General features: G+C 49.8%; 1 gene segment (V, D, J or C); it reads left to right on the top strand.

The window, feature by feature from the left end:
• Window positions 1-17,236: 17,236 nt before the first annotated feature.
• LOC140426660 (immunoglobulin kappa variable 3-15-like) lies at window positions 17,237-17,938 on the top strand. The segment is given in 2 exon segments: window positions 17,237-17,363; window positions 17,550-17,938. Coding segments are annotated over 2 exon segments (423 nt in total).
• The last annotated feature ends 3,134 nt before the right edge of the window (window positions 17,939-21,072 follow it).

Here is a 21,072-nt window from a genome sequence, read left to right as displayed (position 1 = left end):
CAATACCGTTTTACTGCATCGGGTCACTTACTACACCTGACACTAGGAAACGGTCAATGCCGTTTTACTGCACCGGGTCTCTCACTGCCCCTGACACTGGGAAACAGTCAGTACCGTTTTACTGCACCGGGTCTCTCACTGCCACTGACACTAGTAAACGGTCAATACCGTTTTACTGCACCGGGTCTCTCACTACACCTGACACTAGGAAACGATTAATACCATTTACTGCACTGGGTCACTCACTACACCTGACACTAGGAAACGGTCAATACTGTTTTACTGCACCGGGTCTCTCACTACACCCGACACTAGGAAACGGTCAAAACCGTTTTACTGCACCGGGTCTCTCACTACACCTGATACTAGGAAACGGTCAATACTGTGTTACTGCACCGGGTCACTCACTACACCTGACACTAGGAAAACGGTCAAAACCGTTTTACTGCACCGGGTCTCTCACTACACCTGATACTAGGAAACGGTCAATACTGTTTTACTGCACCGGGTCACTCACTACACCTGACACTAGGAAAACGGTCAAAACCGTTTTACTGCACCGGGTCTCTCACTACACCTGATACTAGGAAACGGTCAATACTGTTTTACTGCACCGGGTCTCTCACTGCACCTGACACTAGGAAACGGTCAATACTGTTTTACTGCACCGGGTCTCTCACTGCACCTGACACTAGGAAACGGTCAATACGGATTTACTGCACCGGGTCTCTCACTACACCTGACACTAGGAAATGGTCAATGCCGTTTTACTGCACCGGGTCTCTCACTACACCTGACACTAGGAAACGGTCAATACCGTTTTACTGCACCGGGTCTCTCACTACACCTGACACTAGGAAACGGTCAATACCGTTTTACTGCACCGGGTCTCTCACTACACCTGACACTAGGAAACGGTCAATACCGTTTTACTGCACCGAGTCTCTCACTACACCTGACACTAGGAAACGGTCAATACCGTTTTACTGCACCGGGTCTCTCACTACACCTGACACCAGGAAACGGTCAACACCGTTTTACTGCACCGGGTCACTCACTACACCTGACACTAGGAAACGGTCAAAACTGTTTTACTGCACCAGGTCACTCACTACACCTGACACTAGGAAATGGTCAATACCGTTTTACTGCATCGGGTCTCTCACTACACCTGACACCAGGAAACGGTCAACACCGTTTTACTGCACCGGGTCACTCACTACACCTGACACTAGAAACGGTCAATACCGTTTTACTGCACCGGGTATCTCACTACACCTGACACTAGGAAACGGTCAATACTGTTTTACTGCACCGGGTCTCTCACTACACCTGACACTAGGAAACGGTCAATACCGTTTTACTGCACCGGGTCTCTCACTGCACCTGACACTAGGAAACGATCAATACCGTTTTACTGCATCGGGTCATTTACTACACCTGACACTAGGAAACGGTCAATGCCGTTTTACTGCACCGGGTCTCTCACTGCCCCTGACACTAGTAAACGGTCAATACCGTTTTACTGCACCGGGTCTCTCACTACACCTGACACTAGGAAATGGTCAATACCGTTTTATTGAACCGCGTCACTCACTACACATGACACTAGGAAACGGTCAACACCGTTTTACTGCACCGGGTCTCTCACCACACCTGACACGGGGAAACGGTCAATACCGTTTTACTGCACCGGGTCACTCACTGCACCTGACACTAGGAAACGGTCAATACCGTTTTACTGCACCGGGTCACTCACTACACCCGACACTAGGAAACGGTCAATACCGTTTTACTGCACCGGGTCTCTCACTCCACCTGACACTAGGAAACGGTCAATACCGTTTTACTGCACCGGGCCTCTCACTACACCTGACACAAGGAAACGGTCAATACCGTTTTACTGCATCGGGTCTCTCACTACACCTGACACTAGGAAACGGTCAATACCGTTTTACTGCACCGGGTCTCTCACTACACCTGACACTAGGAAACGGTCAATACCGTTTTACTGCATCGGGTCTCTCACTACACCTGACACTAGGAAACGGTCAATACCGTTTTACTGCATCGGGTCTCTCACTACACCTGATACTAGGAAATGGACAAAACCGTTTTACTGCACCGGGTCCCTCACTGCCCCTGACACTAGGAAACGGTCAATACCGTTTTACTGCACCGGGTCACTCACTACACCTGATACTAGGAAACGGTCAATACCGTTTTACTGCACCGGGTCTCTCACTACACCTGACACTAGGAAACGGTCAATACCGTTTTACTGCATCGGGTCTCTCACTACACCTGACACTAGGAAATGGTCAAAACCGTTTTACTGCACCGGGTCTCTCACTGCCCCTGACACTAGGAAACGGTCAATACCGTTTTACTGCACCGGGTCACTCACTACACCTGATACTAGGAAACGGTCAATACCGTTTTACTGCACCGGGTCTCTCACTACACCTGACACTAGGAAACGGTCAATGCCGTTTTACTGCACCGGATCCCTCACTACACCTGACACTAGAAACGGTCAAAACTGTTTTACTGCACCGGGTCACTCACTACACCTGACACTAGGAGACGGTCAATACCGTTTTACTGCACCGGGTCTCTCACTGCCCCTGACACTAGGAAACGGTCAATACCGTTTTACTGCACCGGGTCACTCACTACACCTGATACTAGGAAACGGTCAATACCGTTTTACTGCACCGGGTCTCTCACTACACCTGACACTAGGAAACGGTCAATGCCGTTTTACTGCACCGGATCCCTCACTACACCTGACACTAGAAACGGTCAAAACTGTTTTACTGCACCGGGTCACTCACTACACCTGACACTAGGAGACGGTCAATACCGTTTTACTGCACCGGGTCTCTCACTACACCTAACACCAGGAAACGGTGAATACCGTTTTACTGCACCGGGTCTCTCCTACACCTGACACTAGGAAACGGTCAAAACTGTTTTACTGCACCGGGTCACTCACTACACCTGACACTAGGAAACGGTCAATACCGTTTTACTGCATCGGGTCTCTCACTACACCTGACACCAGGAAAAGGTCAACACCGTTTTACTGCACCGGGTCACTCACTACACCTGACACTAGGAAACGGTCAATACCGTTTTACTGCACCGAGTCTCTCACTACACCTGACACTAGGAAACGGTCAATACCGTTTTACTGCACCGGGTCTCTCACTGCACCTGACACTAGGAAACGGTCAATACCGTTTTACTGCATCGGGTCATTTACTACACCTGACACTAGGAAACGGTCAATGCCGTTTTACTGCACCGGGTCTCTCACTGCCCCTGACACTAGTAAACGGTCAATACCGTTTTACTGCACCGGGTCTCTCACTACACCTGACACTAGGAAAGGGTCAATACCGTTTTACTGCACCGGGTCTCTCACCACACCTGACACTGGGAAATGGTCAATACCGTTTTACTGCACCGGGTCTCTCACTGCCCCTGACACTAGTAAACGGTCAATACCGTTTTACTGCACCGGGTCTCTCACTACACCTGACACTAGGAAACGGTCAATACAGTTTTACTGCACCGGGTCTCTCACCACACCTGACACTAGGAAACGGTCAATACCGTTTTACTGCACCGGGTCACTCACTGCACCTGACACTAGGAAACGGTCAATACTGTTTTACTACACCGGGTCTCTCACTGCCCCTAACATGTGGAAATGATCAATACCGTTTTACTGCATCGGGTCTCTCACTACACCTGACACCAGGAAAAGGTCAACACCGTTTTATTGCACCGGGTCACTCACTACACCTGACACTAGGAAACGGTCAATACCGTTTTACTGCACCGAGTCTCTCACTACACCTGACACTAGGAAACGGTCAATACTGTTTTACTGCACCGGGTCTCTCACTACACCTGACACTAGGAAACGGTCAATACCGTTTTACTGCACAGGGTCTCTCACTGCACCTGACACTAGGAAACGGTCAATACCGTTTTACTGCACCGGGTCTCTCACTACACCTGACACTAGGAAACGGTCAATGCCGTTTTACTGCACCGGGTCTCTCACTGCCCCTGACACTAGTAAACGGTCAATACCGTTTTACTGCACCGAGTCTCTCACTACACCTGACACTAGGAAACGGTCAATACAGTTTTACTGCACCGGGTCTCTCACCACACCTGACACTAGGAAAGGGTCAATACCGTTTTACTGCACCGGGTCACTCACTGCACCTGACACTAGGAAACGGTCAATACTGTTTTACTGCACCGGGTCTCTCACTGCACCTGACACTAGGAAACGGTCAATACCGTTTTACTGCACCGGGCCTCTCACTACACCTGACACAAGGAAACGGTCAATACTGTTTTACTGCACCGGGTCTCTCACTACACCTGATACTAGGAAACGGTCAATACCGTTTTACTGCATCGGGTCTCTCACTACACCTGACACGAGGAAACGGTCAATACTGTTTTACTGCACCGGGTCGCTCACTACACCTGACACGAGGAAACGGTCAATACTGTTTTACTGCACCGGGTCGCTCACTACACCTGACACTAGAAACGGTCAATACCGTTTTACTGCACCGGGTCTCTCACTACGCCTGACACTAGGAAATGGTCAATACTGTTTTACTGCACCGGGTCACTCACTACACCTGACACTAGGAAACGGTCAATACCGTTTTACTGCACCGTGTCTCTCACTACACCTGACACTAGGAAACGGTCAATACCGTTTTACTGCATCGGGTCTCTCACTACACCTGACACCAGGAAACTGTCAATACCGTTTTACTGCACCGTGTCACTCACTGCACCTGACACTAGGAAATGGTCAATACCGTTTTACTGCACCGGGTCTCTCACTACACCTGACACTGGGAAACGGTCAATACCGTTTCACTGCACCGGGTCTCTCACTACACCTGACACTAGGAAATGGTCAATACCGTTTTACTGCACCGGGTCTCTCACTACACCTGACACTAGGAAACGGTCAATACCGTTTTACTGCACCGGGTCACTCACTACACCTGACACTAGGAAACGGTCAATACTGTTTTACTGCACCGGGTCACTCACTACACCTGACACTAGGAAACGGTCAATACTGTTTTACTGCACCGGGTCCCTCACTACACCTGACACTAGGAAACGGTCAATACCGTTTTACTGCACCGTGTCTCTCACTGCACCTGACACCAGGAAACGGTCAATACTGTTTTACTGCACCGGGTCACTCACTACACCTGACACTAGGAAACGGTCAATACTGTTTTACTGCACCGGGTCACTCACTACACCTGACACTAGGAAACGGTCAATACCGTTTTACTGCACCGGGTCCCTCACTACACCTGACACTAGGAAACGGTCAATACCGTTTTACTGCACCGGATCCCTCACTACACCTGATACTAGGAAACGGTCAATACCGTTTTACTGCACCGTGTCTCTCACTGCACCTGACACCAGGAAACGGTCAATACTGTTTTACTGCACCAAGACTCTCACTACACCTTGTCGTGTTGGGTGTTCCGATACACAAACAAACCAACACGGTTGTAGATGGTAAAGCTCTGTTTTATTATTCTGTACAATAACAACTGTTAACTTCTGGCTGTGGTTCGTACTTCACCAGCTAACCTGTGGGCCCAGCCCCAGCACTATCTTAGTGAGGCACTCAGCACATTGTCTGAGTGGCACGCTGTGAGCTCTGTGCTCTGAGCTATCTCCTGGTAGAATGAGCGGGAACTGTGGTGTTCCCTGCTCTCACTGGTGATTGGCTGCGATGTTGTGTGTGTGTTGGTTGGTCCAGCTACCTGTCCATCAGTGTGTGTGATTGTACCATGATATGTTAATGTGGATATTATGACATCCCCCCTTTTCACAAGGATATTTGCCTACATGGTAATAAATATTGGTGTGTACTGAGTGCGGCTGAGTATGTGTGTGCAATATTTACAACATGTACATGAGGCTAAACTATATACATAGGAAGGTGTCAGGTGCAACAGAACATCAAGGTTGTACCACTAACACAACAAATGCAATCATCAAATATCGAAAGAGAACTCCTTGGTCAATACCGTTTTACTGCATCGGGTCTCTCACTACACCTGACACTAGGAAACGGTCAATACTGTTTTACTGCACCGGGTCTCTCACTGCACCTGACTCGAGGAAACTGGCCCAGGGAGAGGGATGGAATAAATGTGTGGGGAACAGAGATTGTGATGGTGTAGCCATCTGGGATGGCCACTTACAACAAGAAACATGGACGTTAGCAAAGCCTAAAGGGAAATGTAGACAATATAAGATTCAGGCAGGCACAGAGCCTGATTGTATATTTGTGAGCAGAAAATCCAGACAGCATTGTAACCCCCAACCGATTAGCATTTTAATGGCCCATCTCCGTAAGACAAAGGATTGATACTCAGGTAACCGATACAAGTCCAGACATTTCGGCGCCACTCCCTTTACTCAGGAAGCATAAACAGCAAGGTCAATGACCGCTTAGGACACGCCCAGCCATCAAGGCACCCGCCCCTTTATTGGCTCAGATCGAAGGCAGTGATCGAGAAATGTCCAATTAATTATGTCCAAACCTAAGGACCGCCCAAAAGAGCACAAAACCCCCAAGGATAAAGAGAGACACTACCATGTGTTCGATCTCTTTTGGACCTGGCGCTCCGGCAACGTCCATCTCCAACTGCAGCACCACGACCAGAAGCAAGTCCAAGTTCAAAACCAGACGGATGAGCCCAGCTGAACCGCAGTTACTTCTCCAGACCCAGTAGATCCAGATTCGAACAAAGGCCACTGTTCCTCTGACCTAAGCTGGGTGCCTGAAGTTAAGTACAGGTTGTCATAGTCGTTAGGTGTAGTTTAACTAGTAGTGTTTATGTTGCATGTGTAAGTTAATCTTGGGTGTAAATAAAGTACCATTGATCTGGAACTAACTAACTGGTTGTTTGGCTCTTTGATCGATACCCGATTGAACCTTGTGGCGGTATCATTTGATACCTGGCGACTCTGAGAGCATATCACATCAATATCAACATAAAAGAAGGGCAACCTCATTGACTGCCATATTTATAGTGAGTAAAAAAGGCAACAATGGGGGCTGAAGACAATGGCAGATGGAGTTCAATGTGGGAATGTGAAATCATCCACTTTGGACCAAAGAAATCAGAGTCATTTCTAAATGGTGGAGGAACAGAGAGATTTTGGGCTCCAAGTACAGAGAGCACTAAAAGTGGATTGAATAAGACCAATAATATTATTCTTGATATCAAGGGGGTTGGAATACAAAGGGTTATGTTCCTGTTGCATAAAGCTCAGCTTTGACTGGATTGAGAACACCGGCTTCGGTTCAAGACACTGTACCTCAGGAAGAATGTATTGGCCATAGAGAGGGTACAGCACAGATTCAACAGAATGACAGAGCTGCTAAAAGGGTTAAATTATCAGGACGGATTGTATCAACTCAGCTTTTATCCCTTGGAATGAAGAAAATGTAGTGGTGAGCTCATTGAGGTGTTTAAGATGAATAAAGATTGAAGATGATTGGCTTTGACAGAAAGAAATGGGGCGGGATTCTCCACTCCCACGCCGAAGTGGCCGCGCCGTCGTGAACGCCGTCGAGGTTCACGACAGCGCGGAACGGCCCCGGTGCCGACCGATTCAGGCCCTGACAATGGGCCAGTATCGGGGCCGCGTCATCTACACGCGCCAGGCCTTGTCGCCCGCGTAAAAGCGGCGCCGCATAGATGACGCGGCCGGCGCCGCATGACGGGCATCATCCGCACATGCGTGGTTGCCGTCCGCTCTAAGTCCGCCCCGCAAGAAGATGGCGGACGGATCGTGCGGGGCCGCGGAAGGAAGGAGGTCCTCCTTCAGAGAGGACGGCCCAACGATCGGTGGGCACCGATCGCGGGCCACCCCACATTCCAGGTGAAGCCCGGTGCAGGATCCCCACTCGCCCCCCCCCCCACAGGCCGCCCCCCCAGCGTTCACGCACGCCCATGACTGCAGCGACCAGGTGTGGACGGCGCCGGGGGGGAACCTGCCGTTTTGGCCTGGCCGCTCGGCCTATCCGGGCCTCAGAATAGCGGGGGTGCCGGAGAATCGTCATTTTCGGTGTCTCCAGCGATTCTCCGGCCTGCGGCCCGCGAAACCCGACCGGGCCGTTCCCGCCGCTTGGGAGAATTGCGGGAGGGCGTCGGACCGGCGTCCCCGGAAATTTTGGTGGCCCAGGCGATTCTCCCAACCGGCGTGGGAGTGGAGAATCGCGCCCATGATGTCCTCTGGTGGAGGAGTCGAGAACAAGGACACAGAAGGCTGGATTCTCCGGTCCGCAAGCCACAAATTTCTTGCCAGCGCACCATTCGCTGACGGGGGAATTCATTACCCCCACCGCTTGTCAATTGGTTTTCCCATTGAAGCCTCCCCATGCCACCAGGAGGGTTGCATTGCCTGCGGGAAAAGTGAATTGCAGCAGCTGGTGAATTCCAGCCAGAATCTTCAAATTCCAGCTGGACGAATCAGGGCTGATGTCAGGAAACATTTCTTCACTTGAAGGAAATCTGGAAAAAAAGCTGATGAAACTTTTAATTGAAAATGTTCAAACTGAGCTTGATGGGTTTTTCTTACACAAGGTTATTGAGGTCATGGAGCAAGCTGGAGAAATGGAGTTAACATTCAGATTGGCCATGATCTAATTGAATGGTGGGACAGGCTCGAGGGGCTGAATGGCCTCCTCCTGTTCCTGTATTCCTAATCCCACTCGCCCGCTTTCTCCCTATAGCCCTGTATTCTCCACAGATTCACATGGTTATTGACTGCAGTTTGAATAACCCAAAGCTTTCATTCCCCAGAGGCTGCTGAATGTTTAGTGAAATCTCGGTTTGTATTCCAGATTTCTACTATCTGTCGTTTTTATATTCCTAATGCTGTTGATCGTTTGAATTCAAGGCTTTATTAATCTGCAATTCCACGTTTAAGGAATGACAGAATTGAAGGAGAGCTCTCTCTGCTTCTACACACCCTTCACCATCTTTCCATTACTTTTCCTCTGAAAAAACATCATCCCAAACTCCTGGACAGTGAATTGTGTCACTCACCTATCTGTCCCTTCCCTCATCTGTCTCTACTTTCCCCAAGTCTTTCACTCGTCTCCTCCCTGTTTGTGAAACCTCTCCTGTGTAATCAGCACATTCCAATTCTCGGGGGAAGTGGCTGATCTTTGTGATGTGGAGGATTTGGGGGGTTCAGATCGGGGTCAAAGATGAGGCCAATGTTGTAAAGAGTCTGGTTGGGCAGCAGACAGCTGCTCAGGGAGAGGGATGGAGTTTGTATCGGGAGCTGAAGACGATGGCTTTGATCTTCCCAATGTGTTTCCCAGTGAGCCTGGCTCCTCAGTCCTGACTGCTCTTAGCTGCTGTTCTTGTCACTGATTGGACAGTTATTGTTAGAGATTCAGACCACAGCACAAACCCCCAGTGTAAAAAATAACTGCAAAGACTGTCAGATCGGAAGATTGAAACGTAACCAACAGAGGAAGTGAAAGAAGGGCTCAGAGCAGCTGGATGTTTGTTACTGACACGGGAGGAAACTGTGAACCGTGTCCACTACCTCGAATCTTCCAGCACAGAAGGTGGCCATTCTGCCCATCGTGCTGGGACTTACCCAATTAGTCCCACTCCCCCTCTCTATCCCCATAACCCAGCAAATCTTTCCTTTTCAGCGATATCTCCAATTGCCTCTTGTAGACCTGGGTCCACAGCATGAGACTGTCCCTAACCTGGCTCCAAATTGGCATCTCATTCATTCATTGGAAGACAAAATGCCTGGGCTGGGAAATGGAGCTCAGTCCTCTTGACTAATATCTGGAGGCTTGTGTCAAAATTGGGAAAAGCTGTCCCACAGATGAGTCGGCAACAGCCTGATTTAATTATATTCATGGCTTCATACATTACAGATAATGTCCCAGACACCCCCATCACCATCCCTGGGTGTGTCTTCTCTCACCGACAGGACAGACCCAGCAGAGGTGGGGCGCAGTGGTATACAGTCAGGAGCGAGTTGCCCTTGGAGTCCAATACATTTACTCTGGACCCCATGAAATAACATCACATCAGTTCAAACATGGGCAGGGAAACCTCTTGCTGATTACCACGTATCGTCCACCATCAGCTGATGAATCAGAACTCCTTCCACTTCAAGGAAGCACTGAGGATGGAAAGGGCGCAGAATATGCTCTGTGTGGGGGACTTCCATGTCCATCACCCAGGGTGGCTCGGTAATACCACCACAGACCGAGCCGGCCGGGGCCTAAAGGACATAGCTGCTAGACTGGGCCTACGGCAAGTGTGAGGGAATGAACAAAAGGCAAAAACATACCTGCCACAGATGCACCTATCCAGACAGTATCAGAAGGAGTGACCACCGCACAGTTTTTGCAGAGACAAAGTCCCGTCTCCATATTGAGGATACTCTCCATCATGTTGTGTGGCACTACCACCGTGCTAAATGGGATAGACTTTGAATAGACCGTGCAACTCGAGACTGGGCGTCCATGAGGCGCTGTGGGTCATCAGCAGCAGCAGAATTGCACTCATTACAATCTGTAACCTCATGGCCCAACATATCCCCCACTCTCCCATTACCCACCAAGCCAGAGGATCACATCTGGTTCAATGAAGAATGCACAAGCAGCAACACTGGCAGATAGAGAAATGAGGTGTCAACCTGGTGACGTTACAACACAGGACTACTTGTGTGCTAAACAGCATAAGCAGCCAGCGATAGACAAAATTAAGCAATTCCACAACCAACAGATCAGACCCAAGCTCTGCAGTCCTGCCACATCCACTTGGGAATGGTGGTGGCCAATTGAACAACTCACTGGAGGAGGAGGCTCCACAAATATCCCCATCCTCAATGATGGAGGAACCCAGCACATCTGTGCAAAAGATAAAGCTGAAGTGTTCACAACAATCTTCAGCCAGAAGTGCCGAGTGGATGATCCTTGGTCTCCTCCGGACGTCCCCAACATCACAGATTCAGTCTTCAGCCAGTTTGATTGACTCCACGTGATAACAAGAAACAGCTGAAGGCACTCGATACTGCAAAGGCTCTGGGAACTGACAATAATCCGGCAATAGTACTGAAGAATTATGTTCCAGAACTTGCTGCACCCCTAGCCAAGCTGTTCAGGTACAGCTACAACACTGACATCTACCTGGAAATGTGGAGTACGGCCCAGGTATATCCAGTACACAAGAAACAGGACAAATCCAATCCAGCCAATTACTGCCTTGTCAGTCTACTCTTGATCATCAATAAAGTGGTGGAAGGAGTCATCAACAGTGCTATCAAGCGACACTTACTCAGCAATACCCTGCCCATGGATGCTCTGTTTGGGTTCTGCCAGGGCCACTCAGCTACTGACCTCATTACAGCCTTGGTTTAAGCATGGACAAAAGAGCTGAACCCCAGAGGTGAGAGTGACTGCCCTTGACGTCGAGGCAGCTTTTGTCTGAGTTGGTCATCAAGGAGCCCGAGCAAAACTGGAGTCAATGGGAATCAGGGGGGAAACTCTCCGCTGGTTGGAGTCATACCCAGCACAAAGGAAGGTGGATGTGATTGTGGAGGTCAATCATTTCAGCTCCAGGACATCACTGCAGGAGTTCCTCAGGGTAGTGTCCAAGACCCAATCATCTTCAGCTGCTTCCTTCCAACATAAGGTCAGAGTGGGGATCTTCACGGCTGATTGCACAATGTTCAGCAGCATTCACATCTCCCCAAGGACTGAAGCAGTCCATGTCCAGATGCAGCAAGACCTGGACAATGTCCAGATTTGGGCTGACATGTGGCAAGTATCAATTGTGCCATATAAGTTCCAGGCACTGGCCGTATCCAACAAGGGAGAATCAAGCCATCTCCCTTTGACATTCAATGGCATTACCATCACTGAATCCCCCACAATCAACATCCTGGGTATTATCATCGACCACATCTGAACTGAACTCGCCATATAAATACTGTGGCTACAAAAGCAGGTCAGAGTCTGGGAATCCTGCAGCGAGTAACTCACCTCCTGACTCCACCAAACATGTCCACTATCTACAAGGCACAAGCTGGGAGTGTGATGGACTGCTCTTCACTTGCCTGGATGGGAGCAGCTCAAACAACACTCAAGAAGCTCAACACCATCCGGACAAAGCAGCCGCTCAACTGGCTCCCCATTCACAAACATTCACTACTCCACCACCGACGAACAGTGGCAGCTGTGTGTACCATCTACGCGATGCACTGCAGCTATTCACCAAGGTTCTTTCAACAGCACCTTCCAAATCTTCTAATGTCAGCAAAACTAAAGAGCTTGTCATTGACTTCGGGAAACAAAGTATCATACACACCTCTGTCTGCATCAATGAAGTCGAGGTGGAGATGGTTGACAGTTTCAAATTCCTAGGTGTGCACATCACCAACAATCTGTCCTGGTCCACCCACGTTGACGCTACGACCAAGAAAGCACAACAGCGCCTATACTTCCTCTGGAAACTAAGGAAATTCGGCATGTCCACATTGACTCTTACCAACTTTTACAGATGCACCATAGAAGGCATCCTATCCGGCTGCATTACAGCCTGGTATGGCAACTGCTCGGCCCAAGAGTGTATGAAATTACAGAGTCATGAACACAGCCCAGTCCATCACGCGAACCCGCCTCCCATCCATTGACTCTGTCTACACCTCCCGCTGCCTTGGGAAAGCGGGCAGCAGAATCAAAGACCCCTCCCACCCTTCCAACGTCTTCCATCAGTTAGGAGATACAAAAGTCTGAGAACACACACTAACAGATTCAAAAACAGCTTCTTCCCTGCTGTTACCCGACTCCTCAATGACCCTCTTATGGACTGATCTAATCTCTTCACACATCTTCTCTACTGAGTAGTACTGCACTCCTGTATGCTTCACTCGATGCCTGTGGCTATGTATTTACATTGTGTGTTTATGTATGGCCTATGATTTTGTTAATGTATGGAACGATCTTTCTGGACTGGACACAGAACAATACTTTTCACTGCACCTCGGTACACATGAGAATAAATAAATCTAAATCCAAATCCAAACCAACGACATCTACCATCCATAAGGATAAGGGTTGCAGACACATGGGAACGCCACAACCTGGAGATTCCTGTCTAGGATACACATCATAGTGACTTGGAAATAGATCACTGTTCCTTCACTGTTGCTGGGTCAACTTCCAAACTCTCCCTCTCTAACAGCACTGTGGGTGTACCAACACCACATGGATGGCAGCAGTTCATGAGGGTGGTTTGTCACCATCTTCTCAAGGGCATTTAGGGTTGGACAATAAATGTTGGCCTAAGCAGTGATGACCATGCCACATGAACAAATGCAATTTAAAAATTCCTATCATGTACTGACCAATTCTTAAGTTGAAGTCTGGATCCTGTCATCAGGATATTTGACGGCTGGAGCCATCAGCTCTGTGTTAAATTCTGTCCCCGCCTGAAATCCACATACAAATGGAATTGGCGCCTTAATGCACAAAACATATCAAGATATTACACAGCTGAAATCGCTACACAACCTGAATTTATATACAGCATTAATGTACAAAGCATTCTGGATGTTTAACAGAGCGCAGCAAGTGGAATGGGGAGAGGTTGGGAGGACTTTAGGAAGATTGATCGAAAGCTTGTGTGAAAGGATACAGTTTGATGTAGGAGAGAGGGGCCTGGAGGTGGAGGGATTAAAGGTGAGAGTTCAGAGAGCAGGGTTTAGGTGTCTGAAGGCTCTGCTGTCAATGGTGGGATGCAGGAAGCAGCGATGGGCACGAGACCAGAGTCAGAAAATGGAAGGATGAGGGAGGGAGTATGAGCCTGCAGCAGGGCGCAGAGGTAGGGAGGAGTGAAGCCATGGAGGGAATTGGAGGTCAGTGAAGTCAGGGATAACAGAGAAGTCAGGAGTTACAGGTCAATGAGTTCATGGTTAAAATTTCAGGGGTGGTGATGGAACAACACGGCATGAGACAGGGCTCAGACCGACTGCAGATGGGATAAATTGGGGGTTATGGAGCGTGGATGAAGGAAGCCGGGAGAGGACAATGGAATAATGGAGAAGCCGGGATAAGGGTTTCTGTGCACAAAGGGACGAAGTTGTGTAGATTCGGACAATGTTGTGGAGATGGAAATAAGAAGCGTTCATGATGGAGAGAATGTGGAGTCGAAGCTCAGCTACTGGAGGGTCCAGTGAGAAAGAGGCCCATGTTTACTGGTCCCTATAGGACATTCCAGTGGGAAGGAGGCCCATGTTTACTGGTCCCTATTGGAGGGCCCAGTGGGAAGGCGGCCCATGTTTACTGGTCCCTATTGGAGGGTCCAGTGGGAAGGCGGCCCATGTTTACTGGTCCCTATTGGAGGGTCCAGTGGGAAGGAGGCCCATGTTTACTGGTTCCTATTAGAGGGTCCAGTGGGAAGGCGGCCTATGTTTACTGGTCCCTATTGGAGGGTCCAGTGGGAAGGCGGCCCATGTTTACTGGTCCCTATTGGAGGGTCCAGTGGGAAGGCGGCCCATGTTTACTGGTCCCTATTGGAGGGTCCAGTGGGAAGGCGGCCCATGTTTACTGGTCCCTATTGGAGGGTCCAGTGGGAAGGAGGCCCATGTTTACTGGTCCCTATTGGAGGGCCCAGTGGGAAGGCGGCCCATGTTTACTGGTCCCTATTGGAGGGTCCAGTGGGAAGGCGGCCCATGTTTACTGGTCCCTATTGGAGGGTCCTGTGGGAAGGAGGCCCATGTTTACTGGTCCCTATTGGAGGGTCCAGTGGGAAGGAGGCCCATGTTTACTGGTCCCTATTGGAGGGTCCAGTGGGAAGGCGGCCCATGTTTACTGGTCCCTATTGGAGGGTCCTGTGGGAAGGAGGCCCATGTTTACTGGTCCCTATTGGAGGGTCCAGTGGGAAGGCGGCCCATGTTTACTGGTCCCTATTGGACATTCCAGTGGGAAGGCGGCCCATGTTTACTGGTCCCTATTGGAGGGTCCAGTGGGAAGGAGGCCCATGTTTACTGGTTCCTATTGGAGGGCCCAGTGGGAAGGCGGCCCATGTTTACTGGTCCCTATTGGAGGGTCCAGTGGGAAGGCGGCCCATGTTTACTGGTCCCTATTGGAGGGTCCAGTGGGAAGGAGGCCCATGTTTACTGGTTCCTATTGGAGGGCCCAGTGGGAAGGAGGCCCATGTTTACTGGTCCCTATAGGACATTCCAGTGGGAAGGCGGCCCATGTTTACTGGTCCCTATTGGAGGGCCCAGTGGGAAGGAGGCCCATGTTTACTGGTCCCTATTGCAGGGTCCAGTGGGAAGGAGGCCCATGTTTACTGGTCACTATTGGACATTCCAGTGGGAAGGTGGCCCATGTTTACTGGTCCCTATTGGAGGGCCCAGTGGGAAGGAGGCCCATGTTTACTGGTCCCTATTGCTGGGTCCAGTCAGAAGGAGGCCCATGTTTACTGGTCACTATTGGACATTCCAGTGGGAAGGCGGCCCATGTTTACTGGTCCCTATTGGAGGGTCCAGTGGGAAGGAGGACCATGTTTACTGGTCCCTATTGGAGGGTCCAGTGGGAAGGAGGACCATGTTTACTGGTCCCTATTGGAGGGTCCAGTGGGAAGGAGGCCCATGTTTACTGGTCCCAATTGGAGGGTCCAGTGGGAAGGAGGCCCATGTTTACTGGTCCCTATTGGAGGATCCAGTGGGAAGGAGACCATGTTTACTGGTCCCAATTGGAGGATCCAGTGGGAAGGAGGCCATGTTTATTGGTCCCAATTGGAGGATCCAGTGGGAAGGAGGCCATGTTTACTGGTCCCAATTGGAGGGTTCAGTGGGAAGGAGGCCCATATTTACTGGTCCCTATTGGAGGGCCCAGTGGGAAGGAGGCCCATGTTTACTGGTCCTTATTGGAGGGTCAGTGGGAAGGAGGCCCATATTTACTGGTCCTTATTGGAGGTTCCAGTGGGGCCTGGACACCATGGTCAATATGGAGGATGGTTCCTTTATGTTGTAAATGTGTGACTGTCCACCCCTCATCCCAGTTAAACACCAGGACCCAGAGTCTGACCATGGAAGAGGAAGGAGAGGGGAAGGGATTTGAATGTGTTCGGAATGGACAGGATGTATCAGTGGCTCAGTTTCTGTCCCTCCAGCTCACACTGATGGGGTGAGGATCTCCTCTCTCTGCTGGGCATTCATGAAATGAGGTTTGTGTCCAAACCAGTACCCAGTGAGAATAGGCCAACAGCACAGAGCTGCCCTTAATCTGACAATAATCTGTCAGTCTGACTGAGCGAGGCCACAGAATGGTCAATGTGGGAAATGGGGCCTTTCGTCAGGAGCGGACATGCTCCTGCGGTCAAGGGTAACATGCATTAGTGGGACAGTGCAGAGGGAGATTTATCCTTCATTTAACTGTGATCCACCGAGGAGGCTGTGGGAAAGAGGGAGTGGGGAACAGACTATGGCAGAGAGAGAGAGGGAAGCAGTTAACTGTTGCACCAGCACTCAGAGTGTTCCAATCTCCAGTAATAATAGAGAAACAGAGTGAAGTAAGAACTGTCACAGAAAGAGCCTGTACAATGAGATATTGTTGGAGACACTGACTGTTCCTCTGCTTTCAGCATTTTCCCTTCAATCACAAGTCAGTAGAATTGGATTGAAATGGAGAGCAGGAAAATATTCAAGGTGGAAAGAGAGAGATTTGTACCTGCGATGCAGAATGCCAGAGGCCAGATCAGCTGGATGGCTGAAATCATGGTTTCTCGCCTGTTATAGAGATCAGTTAGAGAATTACAGAGCAATGGTGAATGGTAGAGAGAGAGAGGCAGAAAGAGAGAGAGAGAGAGGGATGTCGAGAGAGTGAGAGAGAGAGAGAAAGTGTGAGTGAGATAGACAAAGAGAGAGACAGGAAAGAGAATATATGGAGAAGTCAGAGGGAAGGAGAGGCAGGGGCAGAAACTGGGAAAGTGACACAGAGAGGGAAAAATAGAGAGACCGTGAGAGAGAGCAGAGACTGAGTGACAGATACTGAGGGGTGGAGTGAGAGAGAAGAGGAAGTGAAGGTGCTGACGTGGTGTCTCTGCCTCATACCATTTACATACTGAGGAACGGGCAGTGAGACTCTCACAGGCTGCAGCTTTATAAAGCAGAGCCCAGTGAAGGGAGAGTTTATCAGTAACCAGGCACAGGGACAGGAGCAGACACCATGATTTCAGCCATCCAGCTGATCTGGCCTCTGGCATTCTGCATCGCAGGTACAAATCTCTTTCTTTCCACCTTGAATATTTTCCTGCTCTCCATTTCAATCCAATTCTACTGACTTGTGATTGAAGGGGAAATGCTGAAAGCAGAGGAACAGTCAGTGTGTCCAACAATATCTCATTGTACAGGCTCTTTCTGTGACAGTTCTTACTTCACTCTGTTTCTCTATTACTCCTCAGGTATCAGTGGAGACATCACCATGACCCAGTCTCCCCCGGTGTTGTCATTGAGCCTGGGCCAGACCGCAACCATCACCTGTACGGCCAGTCAATCTGTTAGCAATGATGTTGCTTGGTATCAACAGCGAGAAGGTCAGAAACCGGCTCTGCTGATCGACGAGGCAACAACTCGATTCACAGGAATATCCGACCGATTCACCGGCAGTCAATCTGGAACACGATTCACCCTGACAATCAGCAATGTGCAAAATGAGGATGTCGCTGACTATTACTGTCAGCAGTATAACAGCTGGCCCTACACAGTGATACAGAGCCTTACAAAAACCTCAATACGCACAGCACCACCTCCTGACACATCCCACAGTTTTTTATAATCTAGAAAAACACAAGAAAGGAAACTGTACAAATTATCCTCACTGTCCACTACACAGTCCAGTCCCTGTGGTGTCCACAGCTCGCAGAAGGCCTCAAGTTTCCATCTGACTCTCCATGTCCACGTATGAAGAGCAGCTGAAAGATTTATCATCCAAAATTAGAATTTTCAACTCTCCCAACAAAACACAGAGACTTGAGAGAAACAGAGAGTGAGAAAGAGTGAGAGAGAAAGACATGAGTGAGTCAGACAGAGAGAGGGTGAGAGAGGGTGAGTGAGAGACAGAGAGAGGGTGCGAGTGAGTGAGAGACAGACAAAGGGTGAGAGTGAGTGAGTGAGAGACAGAGAGAGACAGAGAGAGGGTGAGAGTGAGTGAGTGAGAGACAGAGAGAGGGTGAGAGTGAGTGAGTGAGAGACAGAGAGAGGGTGAGAGTGAGTGAGTGAGAGACAGAGAGAGTCAGAGAGGGGGTGAGAGTGAGTGAGTGAGAGACAGAGACAGACAGAGAGAGGGTGAGAGTGAGTGAGTGAGAGACAGAGAGAGGGTGAGAGTGAGTGAGTGAGAGACAGAGAGAGGGTGAGAGTGAGTGAGTGATAGACAGAGAGAGGGTGAGAGTGAGTGAGTGAGAGACAGAGACAGACAGAGAGAGGGTGAGAGTGAGTGAGTGAGAGACAGAGACAGACAGAGAGAGGGTGAGAGTGAGTGAGTGAGAGACAGAGACAGACAGAGAGAGGGTGAGAGTGAGTGAGTGAGAGACAGTGAGAGACAGAGAGAGGGTGAGAGTGAGTGAGTGAGAGACAGTGAGAGACAGAGAGAGGGTGAGAGTGAGTGAGTGATAGACAGAGAGAGGGTGAGAGTGAGTGAGTGAGAGACAGAGAGAGACCGAGAGAGGGTGAGAGTGAGTGAGTGAAGCAGAGACAGAGGTTTTTGTACAGCCCCTGTACTGGAAGCTGCCAGTGTGGCTCACGTTCGGTAAAGGAACCAAGCTCAGACTGAGTAAGTAAATCCCAATCCTCCGTTATTAACCCTTTCAATACTGAAACTTTCTCAAACACAAATGCTGAATAGTTGAAGGTGTTAGTGGGGAGCTGCAGTGAATGGAATGGTTCATTGAAGAACACTGTGTCGAACAGGGTGCCCAGCTGTATTTCTTTAGTTCCATTGCCCCCTTTAAGCAGCAAGATATAAGTAAGCAGCTTTCACTCACCGTGTCGAGGAGATCTGGACGTTTGCAGACTGTGTTCACATTCCTGGACCATGGAGTGAAATCACTCACTAGACTCCTGTCAGTCTCCGTGTGACAGACACGGGCAGAGTTTGATGTGAGCTCTGGCTCCCTGTCACACTCTCTGATATAACTGATCACAGCAGCAGCAGCACAGCGAGACAGCGAGGTCCCACTTCCCCCAGCTTTAACTCTGCTCTCTCCACTCCCTGCTTATCTCTTAGCAAAGTTCTGATGACAAACAGGTCCAGCAAGGCTCACAATCCAGTGGCTTCAGTGTTCCAGGCTTTTCATAGATTATCATAGATTATCATAGAATTTACAGTGCAGAAGGAGGCCATTCGGCCCATCGAGTCCGCACCGGCTCTTGGAAAGAGCACCCTACCCAAGGTCAACACCTCCACCCTATCCCCACAACCCAGCAACCCCACCCAACACTAAGGGCAATTTTGGACACTAAGGGCAATTTACCTTGGCCAATCCACCTAACCCACACATCTTTGGACTGTGGGAGGAAACCGGAGCACCCGGAGGAAACCCACGCACACACGGGGAGGATGTGCAGACTCCGCACAGACAGTGACCCAAGCCGGAATCGAACCTGGGACCCTGGAACTGTGAAGCAATTGTGCTATCCACAATGCTACCGTGCTGACTCTCAGTTACTTTCTCTTTGGGTCGAGTTCAGTCCGATATTTATTCCTGATCCAATATTCCTGAAAATCCCTGGAGATATTTTTATTGTTTGTTGTGATGTGTGATCTCTGACGGGACCAGCATTTATTGCCCATCCCTAATTGCCCTTGAACTGAGTGTCTTGCTCGGTCATTCCAGAGGACTTTTCAGAGTCAACACATTACTGCGGATCTGGAGTCACTTGTAGGCCGGAAAAGGTAAGGATGGCAGATCCCCACTTCAGAACCACACATCCCATAAATTAACTTTTAAAAATGGCCTGAACTACACTTTTCTGCCGGTCCCCATAACCCTTGACCTCCTTGCCCATCAAAAATCTGTCTAACTGGGCCTTCCAGTGGTGGCTATGAAGGAGTAAAAGTCGCACATTTGGTGGCTCATGCTCGGGTCAGACTTTTGGACCTTTCCCCCGATTTTCTACCGGACTTAAATTGTAAAACTGATGACAGAGGCAATTGTGTACTGAATTCCCACATCGGTGCATGGAGAGAAGGACTAGCAGTGCTCGTAAAGGCAGAAACAGAAAGACAGAGAAGGCTTAGGCTGAAGCTGCAGCGGGAGACAGTATGGCAGAGGACCGGACCTCTGGTTTGTCGACCCAGCGGTCAACGGAGCAGCTGATGCAAGTTATTCAGGAAGGCTTTGCTAAGCAGAAACGGGACTGCTTGGACTCGATAAGAGTCGATTGAGCGGCTGGAGCTTAGATTGGATGCCCAAGATCGGGCGATCCAGAAGGTGGAGAAGGCGTTGGCTGAGGAGGAGGAGCATCAAATTGCGGTGGAGTTGGAGGTGGGGATGCTGAGAGACCAGCAGAGGAAGCTCCTGGAGAAGGTGGAGGAACTAGAGAAGAGGTCCCGCCAGCAGAACTTAAGAATCATTGGGCTCCCGGAGGGGTCCAAAGGAGCGGACGCTGGGGCATACATTGCAGATGTCAGAGAAGCTGATGGGGGATGGGGCATTCTCCAGACCCTTGGGGGTGGACAAGGCTCACAGAGCACTCGAGAGGAAGCCGCGAACGGGAGAACCCCCGAGGGCAATGGTGGTGAGATTCCACAGATACTTGGATAAGGAGCGCATTCTACAGTGGGCCAAGCAGACACGGAGCTGTAAGTGGGGCAACAGTATCCTGCGGGTCTACCAAGACCTGAGTGTGGAGGTGGCCAGGAAAAGAGCAGGCTGCAACCAGATTAGGTCGATCCTTTTTAAGAAAAAGGTGAAGTTCGGAATGTTG

This window comes from Scyliorhinus torazame, chromosome 7, assembly GCF_047496885.1.
Source record: "Scyliorhinus torazame isolate Kashiwa2021f chromosome 7, sScyTor2.1, whole genome shotgun sequence".
NCBI lineage: Eukaryota > Metazoa > Chordata > Chondrichthyes > Carcharhiniformes > Scyliorhinidae > Scyliorhinus > Scyliorhinus torazame.
Note: the sequence above shows the minus strand (reverse complement) of the source record. Positions and strands in the feature narration are given on the sequence as shown.